General features: G+C 31.7%; 1 protein-coding gene across 1 annotated transcript; it reads left to right on the top strand.

Moving 5' to 3' along the window:
• The first annotated feature begins 517 nt into the window (after positions 1 to 517).
• On the top strand, positions 518 to 13768 carry LOC134689625 (fatty acid hydroxylase domain-containing protein 2-like). The gene is made up of 6 exons (XM_063549595.1): positions 518 to 629; positions 6989 to 7092; positions 8010 to 8131; positions 9673 to 9878; positions 10791 to 11063; positions 12582 to 13768. The coding sequence occupies exons 1-6, from the start codon at positions 580 to 582 to the stop codon at positions 12718 to 12720; spliced, it is 894 nt and encodes a 297-aa protein (XP_063405665.1). The 5' UTR covers positions 518 to 579; the 3' UTR covers positions 12721 to 13768.
• Positions 13769 to 15071: the final 1303 nt, after the last annotated feature.

The following is a 15071-nucleotide window of genomic DNA, read 5'->3' as shown; positions in this document are numbered from 1 at the left end:
ATTTAAACAGCGTAATTGCTTGCTGCGAAAAAAGTTCTAAAAAGGAATAAATGACGTCACAGAATATAACGTCACAAATCTTGGGTAAATCTAAAACATGAAACACAATCTGTCAGTGGCCCCTGCGATAACTGAATTTAAGTCTATTTACTTAAATTCCATTAAGTTCACGAAAGAAGAACGATACTGATGTTTGGCAGTCAGAAACTGATTGCTTTAATTGTCCGAGTTTCCCTTTAGAAATTTAATAAATAAAAAAACATACATCATGCACATAAATTACATAACGATAACAATATTTGAATTTAACTTAGTAAAGTAAGCATTGAATGTCCTAACAATTGGAATAATGATTGCAAAATGAATTAAATGTTTATGATGAATAGAGGTATATGATGCGCGTCCAATGGAATAATTGTTAATCTGTTATTAAAACTATGACACTATATATATTTAGATTATTTAACAGTCTACTAGGTGTGTAATTTGACAATTGTGCACTAGCTATATAGTTTATATTACTGTTTGTGTTATTACGTGTATTTTCAAAATTGTTTTATTTATTATAACAGATGAGAAATGGGAGCTTGGAGTTGTTTACTTCTTAGCGGTATTGAAGGAAGCAAAGGGTAATTATACATATCATTAAATATCTTAACACTTAAAATATCTTTATGACTTTCTATTTTTTCGTGCTGAATTACTTTCACTTTTGATTTGTGTATTATTAGTTTTTCGTTTCGATATTCTGGTATAACGGGTCTTTCTATTATGTTTATGTTTTGGACCCATACATTATTTTCGGATCTATGTGACATGGATCTAATCCATCTTGTCTGTTTATATAGGGAACTAGCTATTGCATATATTTCATCATAAGCTCTCTATATGTACAACAAAGTCTGTATAATATTCACATGTTTAATCGTATAAAAGTACACAATTATAGATTCCAATATAAAACGTTACTGAATTGCAGCTCTATAAAACAACATGTTTATACTTCAAACAACTGACCAATAAATAAAGTTTCTAACAAGATCAAGCTATAAATATAGATTATTCCACTGCATCGAGTGTAATACGATGTTTATCCACTCGAGACAGTTAAATTTTCAAATTTAAAACGCGAGTCTTTCCAGAGCGTTTTAAATATTTAAAATTTAACTGTCGAGAGTGGATAAATATCGTATAACACGAGCTTTGGTGGTGGAATTTGTTTCTCTAATGATTTTCTAACATTATGCTGACAAACTTATTCCTTCTTTTCAAATGATATGCGAAAAGATGTGTTTTTTTCTATGTGACGTCATCAGGCATTGTCGCCTTTTTCATGCCGTCACAATAGGAATTTCAGAGGAAAGCTTTAAAATTCGACGTCATAATCGGATTTTAACCAATGAAGTACTGAGATCAAACGAACAACATGTTGATTAAGAAAAAAATATACAATGGGTGCAGAAAGGGATAAAATTGCCGAAGAATTAGGGAAACATCTGTTCTTAATTTAGATTAAACATTGCTAATTGGTCCTAGAAACTCGTAAATGTTATTGTAATTCTAATGTGCATCTCATGTGCTGTATAAAGTGTCACATTAATCAAGATGAAAGATCATTTAATTAATTAAGAACTGACCATCAACTTTTTGATGTAATTGACCACGCCACACTAGTATATGATTCATAGTTGATCTGATCTTTATCAATATGTGTATTATCAGGTTTATCAACTTTCTCATGGAAGGACCTTTTTGTGATGAGTTCATTTGTATTGTTCTAATTATTAATAGGTCGTTCCAATTTTTTTTCTTTTAGCTACAGCAAATTAAAAATCTTAGGTAATTTTTTTGTTTTGTTTAGCAAGATGTCGGTTAGATATTAAGTTTATGATAGAGAAAACATTAATAGTTCTCAAAGGTACCAGGATAGTAATTAAATACGCCAGACGCGCGTTTTGTCTACATAAGACTCATCAGTGACATTCAGATCAAAAAAATTATAAAGCCAAACAAGTACAAAGTTGAAGAGCATTGCGGACCCACAATTCCAGAAAGTTGTGCCAAATACGGCAAAGGTAATCTATTCCTGGAATGAGAAAATCCTATGTTTTTTTTTCGAAAATTCAAAGTTTTGTAACAGAAAATTTATAAAAATGACCATAGAATCATACTCAAAACAATGTGGTCCTGGCCATTGATTGACGATCTAAATTATCCCATTGACTGGGACAGATTAGGTGAACGTTTGTCTGTAACGACCATTGCTCACTTCTTACTTATTATAGAATTTAAACTGTGGGGTCACCAAAGGTTCTTAACGCCCCTTATAATAAGAGAATTCGAAAAATTATTCAGGAATAACCTTTATGTTTTGATTGATATTATTGATATAGAACTAAATTCATAACAGTGTGGTCGACGGTAAAACGTTTATTGGTAATTATACTGAAAAATTCACCTATAACTTGTTTGTCGTTGGCGATGATTTTATGCTGACTCAGTCTATCAGAGGCCTTCAAGTGGGGATTTAAATAATCACTTGTTAACACATTCTGATACATAAAATGAAACTTTCTTTTCACAAATCATTTAAGGAATTTGTTTTAAATAATTTGTTTACCATCACTTACTACAGTTTCACTTTTAAGAATGATAATGTTCAGATCTGATATCAATAAATAGTGATGAAAAAAAAGTTTATGCATTGTAAAAAAAAAAAACTTTTAAGTAATGGGGACCCGCGTTATTTCACAAAATATCTTATTGATTAAGAGAACAAAATAATTTAAGACCTTCTATTTATTCAATGCTAACTATGTGAGCTATGTTTGTGAAGAGTTCCAGATGAGAAAAAAAAATCATTTTTTGTTGTTGTTATAAACCATAAATCGATCCGTTCATTCAGATATTTGTCAATTTGCCTTGGCTCTTAAGTCCAACACACAACTTTTCTCGAAATTGGTATTTTTCTTACAAAAATAACATTCATGTGATGTATTCTTTTGATGGAGAATGAATGGTGCACCTTATTTTATTTTTTGTCATTTTTTTGGGGTGTGCCTATCATTGACGTATAAGACGTCAACCTGACACCCCTTTATTCAAAAACATACAAGATGGCATTCATGACAAAATAACTAAATTAAACTTACAGCAGAAGAGAGATAATGAACACCTCCTTTATAGTATACTAAAGATCGAAGCCACTGGTCTTTTTTTTAAAATGATGTAAACTTATAAAGGAAACAACAAACAAAATAGTTCGAATATTTATATTCATTTGGAAAAAGTAACGATGTGTAAATTATAACAATTATCTTATTTCAATTGAAATGCGAGCAAATTTTTACTTTTGGTCGTATTTGAAATTCAATATTAATTTTGTATTCTTGTTGGAAATTGCACTGTGTAGTTTATACTCTTGTATTTTTTGATGCCACACAAATCCAACACAGACAAAAAAAAATGGTAGGTTTAAGAAATAATTGATACAAACTATACTTTATTGTAGTGTTAACATGGGTAGGCATTATATTCATGGTTATTTTTGCCCGAGCGATATCGAAAAACTATTATAAAAAGTGTACTAGTTCAGTGAAAATGTACGCCGTACTTTACTCCTAAACAAATAAATGAACAAAAATTAATAAACATAAAAGACTTCCAAAGGCCAGAGGCTCCTTACTTCGGACAGGAGGAAAAAATGCGTCCTGTATGATTTTGTAAATAAATTCATCTTTTAAAAATAGTCGAAAACAAAATTGTCTGTCCAATGGAAAGGTGCATTATAGAAACATAGATTAGAAGCTGGTTGCAAAAGTTGACGACAGGATCTATTTACAATTTGAGTATGGCCTTATACTATTAACCTGAAATAAATATATTTATAGCAATTCCCTTGATACGAATACATGTTGTCTTGGACTTGTTTTGCTCTTTGTTTGGGTTGTTGTCTCTATGACAATTCAATTCTCATTCTTATCATAGATATAACTGCATGTAAAAAAAAGAATGTGTGGTGTGATAGACAATCATACACATTCTTTCCAGGGACCAACAGGTGTTAGCAAAATATAGGCCCCCGTATGGCCTTCAACCATTAGCAAATTACACACTTTATAAAATGAAAGCTCCAAGAGGTCTTGGCATGTAAAAATGAACATGAAAGTTCAGCGAGAGAAAAACAATAAGGATACCGCATGAAAATTGGAAATGGTCCGCAATATTACTTTAGTCAACTCACTAAGTTGAAATTAAAGACCTGGAAAATTTTAGCCTTTTCAATGAATGTGATGTATGTTTAAAAAAAATCATGGTTTGTTTGGACATTTAATTCAAGTCTTGGTTTTAAATTATTTGCAAGTAAGTTTAAAGTATTTAAAACAAATAATAACTCACAGAAAGACGTCAAATCCATCAACAAAAGAAAGAAAAAAAATGAATAGACGACCTATAACGCACAGAATAGCATGTATGTGTTCGGGCCGTATAAGTATTTGGACCATACGCGAATGGTCGGGAACATATTTTATTTGCGATCACAAAATGCACGAAGTCGTCCATTTCTATGTAAGTTGGGTCGATTTGAATATAAATAAGATGAATGCGTTTCTGTTGCCAAGTGTTTTACACAAAGTAGTAGCAGTATAGCAGAACATTTTACCAATACAATACCGTAAATGCATGCAAATTTCACAAGGTTTAATCCAAATAGCTTTCTTACTATCCAATAACTTTCAAGTACGAAAAAGACAGAGCAGAAGTATATTTTGTTTATATGTTATGTATTTGCACAACTTTTGAAAGTGGATTATGCATTCGTTCTAAAATAAATGTTTAGACCAGATAAAAAAGTTTAAAAGATGACATAATTCGACAATCGCAATTTTTAAATAGGTTTGACGTCCGAAAAAGATAATCAATCAACACATGCATTGCAATTTTTTAAACCAGTAAGTCATTCTTTTTTTCAAAACACAAATTCCTGATTAGTAATTCGAATTATTTTATTTAGGCCTTGAGAACCTTTGGTGACCCCACAGTTTAAATATCTATACTAAGGACGTCGTGAGCAATGGGCGTTATAGACGAACGTTCACCTAATCTGACCCAGTCAATGGGAAATTAAAATGCGCCAATCAATGTCCACAACCACACTGTTATTAATTCGATTCTAAATCAACACATTGTATTATTCCGGATTCGTTTTTCGAATTGCTTTATTTAGGTGTTGAGAACATTTGGTGACCCCACATATTCAGTGTCTTTAATAAGTACATAGTGAGCAGGGGTTGTTACCGACACACGTTCACCTAATCTGTCCCAGTCAATGGGATAATTTAGATCGTCAATCAATGGCCAGGACCACACTGTTTTGAATATGATTCTATAATAGTTGTTCATGTCAATACCGAATGGCTGACGTTTTCTAAACTGACACCGCATTACCGAATATATTTTTTCTGGGCTCCTTTTTTATGTTACCTCTAATTCTTTCTCAACTGTAGAATAAATTGACAAATTCATTTTTCCAAGTTACTGTTACATTGTCAGGATGTCAGAATTTTGTATAACGCCAGACTTGCGTTTAATGAGTGACGCACGAATCCAAAAACAGTCAAAAAGGTCGAATAAAGTACGAAGTTGAATAGCATTGAGGACCAAAATTCCTAAAAGTTATTCCAAAAACAGCTAAGTTTATCTATTCTTGAGGTAGAAAAGTTTTAGTATTTTAAAAATTCAAATAATCGCAGAAATCCGAGGACTCAAAATAAGAGATATTTCTCTTATGTATTTGATATAAGTAATACATGTATGTTCACACTAGTAGGTCAAAGATTAAGGTCATTTTCTGAAATTTGATTTAGGCTTGGTATCGCATCTTCTGACTAACTGTCAACAACAACATATCAACAACATAATTTAACTCAACTGTAAGATCCACCATGTCATAACATAAACAAATATGGATTAAATAGGTATGTTGAGATTTGATTATACTTTCTCCCCTGTTTTATCTGAAATTTGGTGTAAGTTATATAATTTTTAAGCGTATTTAGGAAAGGCATAGGGCCTTATACGTTTGTGGATCTTAATTTATGCCCTTGGGATTCAGGTCATGGTCAAAGTTTGACGTTCTAGATGCTGAACTTTGCAGTCTTTTCCCAGAAAGGTGGAGGTCGTGTTGTTGTTGTTCCCCTATTTGTGACACTTTGTTATCATTAGGTTTTTGCCATTTGATTCGGGACTTACCGTTTTGAATTTTCCTCGGAGTTCAGTTTTTTGTTATTTTACTTTTTCCTATGAGTACATGATATATATTTAGGCGGCTGTACCATTGGGTTGACGATATATGATATTGTAAGGCAAAGCAAAAGTGGTAATTTGTGCATTTTTTCACGTTAAAGTTATGTCGTTATATTTTTGAATCAGTGTGAGGTTACAATGTAAATTCATATGAAATCAGAAAGTGAAATTCTGTAGACCGAAAGTACTAGTTCCGTCTAATCTCCATTACTTTGAGTATAAAATACGTTCATGATTTGGTATCAGCGTAAATTAAGCTGTTATCTCACACTATAATCAGTGATCATTGACATGTTTAACTGAAAGTGAATATTTTTGTTTAAAAATATGTTCCTTCTTGGTTACAATTTGTTTTCGATTCTTATTATAATAATAACATTAATAATTATTATAAGTATTTTTATTATCATTATTATTATTATTTGTATTTTGACATGCGTTTGTTGTTGTTGCTACTCTGAAACTGATGATAATAATTATAATATTAATACTAAAATTTATAGTAAAATACTACATATAATTATTATTAGAATAATAATAAAAAACAGATTGTCAAATAGGGAATAAAACATGGATATTCAAACAGATATTTTTTTATTGCATTTATAATGAGTTACTTGTTTCGGAAAATGCACGTCTGTACTATTAAATTATTATATGTCACCTATATATTCATATTTAGGTTCCTGCATCAATTGTATGCAGCATCAGGAAATTTCTGGCAGAACCTATGGGATAGTGTGTATAAATTGTTTGGGAGGAATGATTTTGCAGTTGGAGTTATAGGTAATGTATAAGTAATTCCAAGTCAGAGTCATTCAGACAGTGATTTCTGGGTAAAGAGTGTTAAAATCGAGAATGGAAATTGGCTTGTGTAAAAGAAACAACAAACTGACCAAAGAGCAGAACACTGTCGAAGGCCATCACTTCTGCTTAATATATGATTTAGAAATGGAAGACATACCCGCAACTTCCATGGAATTGGTACCACATTTAGTTTGCTATTAAATACAGAAATGAAAGGGAGCGTGCATGCTGCTTTTTTTCTGACAAAAAGCACAAGGGATACTAACCAATAAATTCTCTTTGGTTTTATTTTACATCACGCCGTTGATTATATATCAATCTGGTAAATCAGAACACCGATGCGAGTTGTATACTAACGCATTACCAGCAAATCTCTTACTTAAACAGCTTTGTGCGAAAAAAAATATGCATGAGCCTCAATGCTTGTCTTCACAAAGCAAGGCATGAATCATCATTATTGAGAGTTTGATTGCTAACCTATGTATATCCACCCCTTATATTTCAATACTTTTTGGAAATTCAAGATAACGGATTTAAATCGAAATAATAAAATTAATAAATCACGATAACGATTTAGAAGTGTGAAACTTCTAAATCACGGTTTACAAAACACGGAAGTTACGAATTCACAATCATCACGAATTTAATCGGTGATAACAAATTCTTTAAATCGTGTTATCGAACTTATATTATATTTCTATTAGTCCTAAATGGGTTTCCGAAGTTTTACATGATAACAGGTGGTTATTTCTACAATGACATATCTGTAAAAATACTGCGCTCTCCTTATTGCTGGAAATCTTAAGTACAACAGGGAGGGGCTAGTGTACAAAAGTGACAACACAAGAGCTGGATGACAAATGGTACTAATTTTTTTTTTTTTCTATTATTTGCAGGATCAATTTTATTTACTAATTGTGTAATATGGGGTGCTAATGCTATATTTCTTGTACTAGACACAACTGGAAAACCAGGTTTTTTTATGAAGTATAAAGTTCAAATGGACAAAAATGTACCTGTAAGTATTTTTTATATATATATTAGAATTGTGAACAACTAATAGGTGATATTTATTTGTTGTCTTTTCCATCAAAAGTATCAATATTAAGCAGTATAATACCCTCGTTAGTTTTTTTGTTTCTACAAGCACCAACATTTTTGAAATTCGCAAATCTACCTTCTCGTCTGTTAGTATTAACCTAAAAAAGGACGTTGAAAAATATACTGGATAAAGTACCTTCACATACACCCCTATGGGCATGATATGTACTCTAGTTGTCTAGGTGATTAACTAAACATTTTTCTACAGGTTCTTATTGCAATTCTGTCTACAGTGAAACATAGGCTATAGAAATAGTCTGATGATGTATATTCAAACACAAACCGGTGTCATTCATATGTTGGTTTCGAAATGAAAAGATCGACTCAAATATCTTCAATCACAATTTTAGTTTGCAGTTATGTAAAAAGTTATCAAAGGTACCACGACAGACGCGCGTTTCATTTACATAAGACTCATCAGTGACGCTCACATTAAAATAGTTAGAAAGCCAAAAACAAATAAAAAACATTGAGAACCTGTAATTTGTCTACTCTTTACAGTATTGATTATACCATGCTCAATTGAATGATCGACTTCATCTTCTATTAAATAGAAGTTGCTTTATAAACAAATAAAAATGAAGATATAAATTCCTTGTTTTTTGGTCACATGAATTTTTTTTTGAAAAAAAGGATACTTGTTCCCACAAAAAATGCACCAAAAATGAGTTACTAAAATGCTGAAATTTTGATCGATAACATATTGGAGAAAATCTATTTCAGCAGACAGTTGGTACTCCATTATGTGCACTTAAACTGGACAAAAAAGGTTGTGTACTCATTTATTATGTTTATAGCATAATTTATACATAACCTTCTCAATGTTATTTAATTCACTTATAACTGTATTGATTATGTACATGTAACTCTATTGCCCACATTAACAAACATGCTAACAACTTCTCTTTCATATTCTAATTAATATTAGATGCAGATGTCTGCATAATATCATGATTTGTTCTCGATATAGACATGAATGGTCGACTTCAAACTAGCAATTATAAAAACTAGACTTATTTAAACTTTTGAATAGTCAGATCACCATTTTTTCCATGCTATAAAAATGTAAGCGCAAGCGCAAACGACGTATGACAGATTTTAAATGTATGATTTGACGTTTTTTTCTCTCAGTTTCATGAGAATGAAGATAAAAATGTTGTAGTTTAAGCTCCGATGGCGTCCTTTGGTGATTTACTGGTCGCAAATACCAGTTTACTGGCTCCTCTAACGCTTAACTATTTAACTTAATTTTGCGACCATCAAATCAACAATTGATGTCGGAGCTTAACATACAATACAGCTATCTTCTAGTTGCCATACCTTTATAGTTTTTTTCTAGTTTTTTACACATATTTTCGTTTTATTTTTGGCTTCGACTATATAGTTTTAAATCCTGTCCAATTATAGCTAGTCCTGTCGTATTATACAGATTTATAAATATTCGAAAATGTTTAACAGGTTGATAGAAAGAAGTTAAAGAAGGCTGTGAAACTTGTTCTATTTAATGGATTTGTTGTTGCATTTCCAATGACATTGTTAGGAATTTACACGATGAAATTGCGTGGATGTGCTTTTAGCGGTGACCTACCTACATTTACCCGTGTGGTGGTAGAATTAATAATGTTTAGTTTAGTTGAAGAATTTGGATTCTACTATTCTCACAGGTATAATTAGGTTAATATATGTACCAAGCTGAAGGGTAGTCACACTCGGAAGTCGAGAGCAATTTATACCCCTATGTTACAAAACCAAAACTAGAAAAAGACAATTAAATTCACAAACAAAAATACAGGAAACTAAAGACTTACTAACACGATCCCCACTTAAACGAGTTATATTCTCACTATTAAAGACTGATGCACCACCAAAACCTTTCTTCTAATTAAATTTCACATTGATGCAGACTTACGACTTTTTAAGGTTTGATATTACTTTTATAAAATTTAATATTCAAGACTAATTCACCAATTAAACCTTAACAAAATTTATGATTTTTCAAACAATGTTATGATCTCCGATGTTAGAACTAATGTTCAATACTAGGGAATAACCATGTTTGTTTTTAAACCCGTCGTTGGCATAATACGGGACTTATTTTTCTCGTCTACTTTATGAGAGGAAAAAGTTTCCGATCGATTCAATTGAGGCGTGGGACAGCTAGTAGTTTTTTGTTTAATTAGTGTCACTTCCTACAATTTCTGCTGTTACCAAATATAATATCATGACATGCATATTGCTGTGTGTTTAAAACAACTGATCAACATTTGCTAGGCAAGAGGTTAAGAGGAAAGTTGAGATCAAACAAAACATGTTAAATCATGTCCATTTTTTTGGTCAGAAATATTCTAATGTGCATTTTTAAAATTTTTGTTCGATTGTATGTTTCAGGGTTTAGCATAGCGTTCATTTTGCTGAACTAGTATAAATTATTGTTAAGGGCCAGCTGAAACTTATCTCAGAGTGCATCATTTTCTCGTTCCGTTGAGGACTCATTTACAGCCTTTGATTTGTATCTGCCTTGTGGTTTAATAACATTTTTCACATCTGTAAACTAATCTCTAATAAAAAATTTACAGGCTGATGTACCATCCGAACGTTTATAAGTACATCCATAAGATACACCATGAATGGACAGCTCCTATAGGCATTATATGTATATATGCTCATCCGTTAGAGCACTGTATCGTCAATATGATGCCTGTCATTCTAGGACCAATAATAATGGGATCACACTTAGCTACAGCATGGGTGTGGTATTTTATTACACTTATGTCCACAACTATATCCCATTGTGGTTATCATTTCCCTTTCCTGCCATCACAAGAAGCACACGATTTTCACCATCAAATGTAAGTTTCATGTAAATATTGTGTTTGCTATTTTAGAATTGATATGTATTAGGGCAAGCCAAATAATTTGATTTGATGACTTTAAACTATGTTTTATTCAATTTTGTCGGTTGCCAAATGTTTAGTAGAAAATGCTTACCGTTCAGAAAATTCAGGAGTAACATCGGGTTTAGGTGGGATTGCGTTGCGCAGACATTCTATACTATGTTTTGTTTTCATGATTTATTCTTCTGGTTTATTTTTGGACAAGAGTGTTGTATTTTGTTATTGGAATTATAGCTTTTAGATGCCGTCTAGGTACATGTAACGGTTCTAACATTTTAACGCATGACTGCGTATAGCGTTATATTATTTTGTATTAAACAATCGTGTTTTTATAAAAGCAATGATTTCTATGCAGTCATGTAATTTTTGATAATAATCAAAAACTGAGCTTGTAATTCTAACTTTGACGAGAAAATTAAATTGACTTAAATTTAGAATAGAAATCAAAAGATGTGGATGATTGCCAAGTGTTGTTCACATTTTCTGTTTTACTATCCAAGAAAGTAATGTAATAGTAAACAGTCGTTTATTTAGATTCTACTAACAATGTGAAGTATAAATGAAGAGTAAGCTTAGGAAAGTGCTTGTGTTCATTAAAAGTTACATGTTTTCCTTGGTATGCACTCACATTGTTATTTCGCATATTAAAAACAAGTGTGAGTCGATGAACAGAGGAAGCTCATTAATTTTGTGTAAACACGAAAAAACAAACCCGCACGTATTTATTTTATTTAATGTAAATACTTCGTTTTGTATCTCGCTTTTTTTCCATCAACACTAAATGAATCATCATACCTTATATAGGTAGAATGCATAGTCGCATTGTTCATCCCGCTTATAATTTTCATTTTCGGTTATTTTTTTTGGGGGGGGGGGAAAGGCGTGCAGATGTTGTTTCCGTCATGGGACGGACTTTTAAGACATAGACAACACTTATGATTAGGACTGTTGAATAATACATAATTTTCAGAAGTACTTGGGGACAGGAAAATTCTTTTCACGTTTTTTGTATAATATGAGAATGCAAACACGTATACTACAGATCTAGTGTATTTTCTGTTTGCTTTGAGTTCCGGCTTTGCTATGCATGTTGGCAACAGATATATTAAATCGAGTATCTTTATATAATATATCAGAGAATGCTGTCTACGGTAAACTTGAAATTGATAATGAGTGGCAGATACACTTTATTTATAGTACATGTATGATAATATTTTAAAGAAAACAAAAAAATATGGATTATGATCAAGAAGGGAGAGAGCTTAACCAATGTATTGGCACCAACTACCTATGACTTTTGAAATGTTCCTGAAATTTTGAAGAGGTGTTAAAACTGTTCACAAAAAAATATCATCCTATATCAGTTTACATACTTTCAATCAAGCTCTAAATGCTCGCAATTTCGCAGGTGTGTTCTAGTACATTTAATATATACTATACATGTTGCTATTGCTAAATACAAATATGTTTTAGGTTTATGAACTGTTTTGGTGTCCTCGGTATTCTTGATCGTCTCCATGGAACAGACAACATTTTCAGGGCCAACAAAGCATACAAAAGAGACAAGATATTACTTAGTCTGACACCAATGTCTCAACAATATCCAGATTAATACACGTAACTGTATCCGGAGACAACATCTAATTCCACATATCATTGTGTGGTTACAACTAGTGCGAACTTGATTGTGTCTATGTACTCATTGTTTCGATTATTTATAATTAACCAGTTTTATATAATCACAGATGTTGTAAGATATATTAACATTGGATTAGCCTTTTATTTGTATACAAGCTGTTCTTTTAATTTCCGGTACACCGGGACATTTTTTTTCGGTAGCGTTGGTACGCAAAAACTGAACTATCGCGAATATTAAACTGGAAACGGTGTTTGTTTTACTTATATCGGAGTATAATAATGAACAAAACTAACGTTTTCATTATGTTCAAATGGTGTTTTTTTGATTTTCAGACAAATAGGTCATGATTATTTGATTATCTAGGACTGTAAAATTGCTTAGTTGATTATCTTGTTCAAAATGCTCGATAGACACAATGTAGGTTACAATTTCGTGAAATAAATCTGACGTGGTGATAAGTTGCAAACAATTCAATGCTAAACAAACTATGAGCTTTAGATGATATAAACACGTTGTATATGTACGCGCAATCATTAGAAGAAATATGATTTTGAATTTTTCATGTATTGGTTACTTTAAACGGAAGCAGTTTAAACACACGCTTGCATGTTTAGCTCATGATTGAAAACACTAGAAAGCAACTTTACATTTTTGTAAACAATTTCGTCGGCTAAAATGAACGATTTTTTTTTATATCAATGACGGCTTTCTATATCTGGATGACGACAAACTGTGATTCACGTGGATTTAAACAAAGCAAATAAAAGTACAGAACATTATGGTTATGTTTCAAACAAATTGTGGTTTTTCCTCTACCTCTTCTTTGATCTCATTAACTACATCTTTTATGATAGCTCCCTGGTTTTTGATTTTCTTTGATGTAATTTTCTGTATCTTTAATAACAGCTAGATAGATCTTCTTCAAGGCGATAATTCAATAACTATTCAACTAATTTCTATTCAGTATTTATTATACCAAAAGAGACAACAGACATTACATATCGGGCTTATGTTTTGGCGGTTGGAGCTTAATTTTCTTTACAACTGTTTTTAGGAATATCAAATCTTTAGTTATATATTCAGAGCACGACCATTTGTTTTTCTTTTCGAGTAGGTGTATTTTGGTGTTGATACTTATTGTCATGTTTTGCATGCTGATACTTTTTTTCATCCTGTTTTGGGCAAATATATTCAGTCTCATCTCTTATTATGTCTCCCGTCAAGAAAATCAAATGTTTGTATTTTTTTTTCTCAAAATTCCAAGATGGTATAAAGAAAGAAATCGTGTTATTTTAATGATTTTTAATATAACTTTTATAATGTCTCTTTTTTTACATTTGTTTTCGCTTCCGAAATGGAAGTTATTTTTAAAATTAATTGAGAACAATTGATTGCAGTTAATTTATTTTTTGTTGTTGATTAATTTCAACAGAACAACATTATTTATATAGACTATATTTTTTTACCTAACCGGTGCTGAATTGTCTGCTTGTCAGCATGTTTCGAACCACATGGTTTGCACGGATTATTGTGTTTCGCTCCGGTTCTAACGGAAAAACATGCACCAATAGACATACGGAAACAATAGTGCTGATTTTGAAAGTTACTTTAATGCTTCGTCGTAGAATTGAGCATGTCGTCATCAAAAAAGGAAGAACGTAGGAAAACAAATATGTTATGCTTTACGAATTAAAATCAACGTCTTTATATCATTTACCTTAACTATTGATAGACGGTATATAGGCACTATAATATATGTTAACCACCGACGGTAGGTATAGACAAGTACTTTTGATATAAGGTATAACAGTAGTGTCCCGTACATTAACCACCGACGGTAGGTATAGACAAATACTGTTGCTAGACGGTATAAAGGAACATGGTATTGTATGTTAACCACCGACGGTCTGTGTCACAATTTGAATCATTAAGGCTTTAAATTAAAGACAATACTTTTTTTGAAGAAATGTGCACATTTATTTTCTTATTTTCTGTCTACTAAGTCCAAAATTTAGAACTTTTGATCACGTGAGGAGGAATCCAAGATGCCGACTCGATAACCATTTTGATATTTTAAAAATTACCTAGTACCGGGACCTGTAGACATCGTACATATAAAAAATCAGATGTGGTATGATTGCCAATGAGACAACTCTTTTATATGGCTATCAGCTAATACCTAGAACGTTCTACTGGGAAGCAGGTTATACTGTAGCAAATTTTGGGCATGTTTCAAAAACAGGTGACAACGAACTGTTGCCTTCTTACATGGAAAAACCGTAACCAGTCTTCAAGCATGATAGTTTTACCAAATGATGTAAAAT

The sequence above is a fragment of the Mytilus trossulus genome, chromosome 11, assembly GCF_036588685.1.
Source record: "Mytilus trossulus isolate FHL-02 chromosome 11, PNRI_Mtr1.1.1.hap1, whole genome shotgun sequence".
Taxonomy (NCBI): Eukaryota; Metazoa; Mollusca; class Bivalvia; order Mytilida; family Mytilidae; genus Mytilus; species Mytilus trossulus.
The sequence above is the reverse complement of the archived record's forward strand: the minus strand, read 5'-3'. Positions and strand labels throughout refer to the sequence as shown.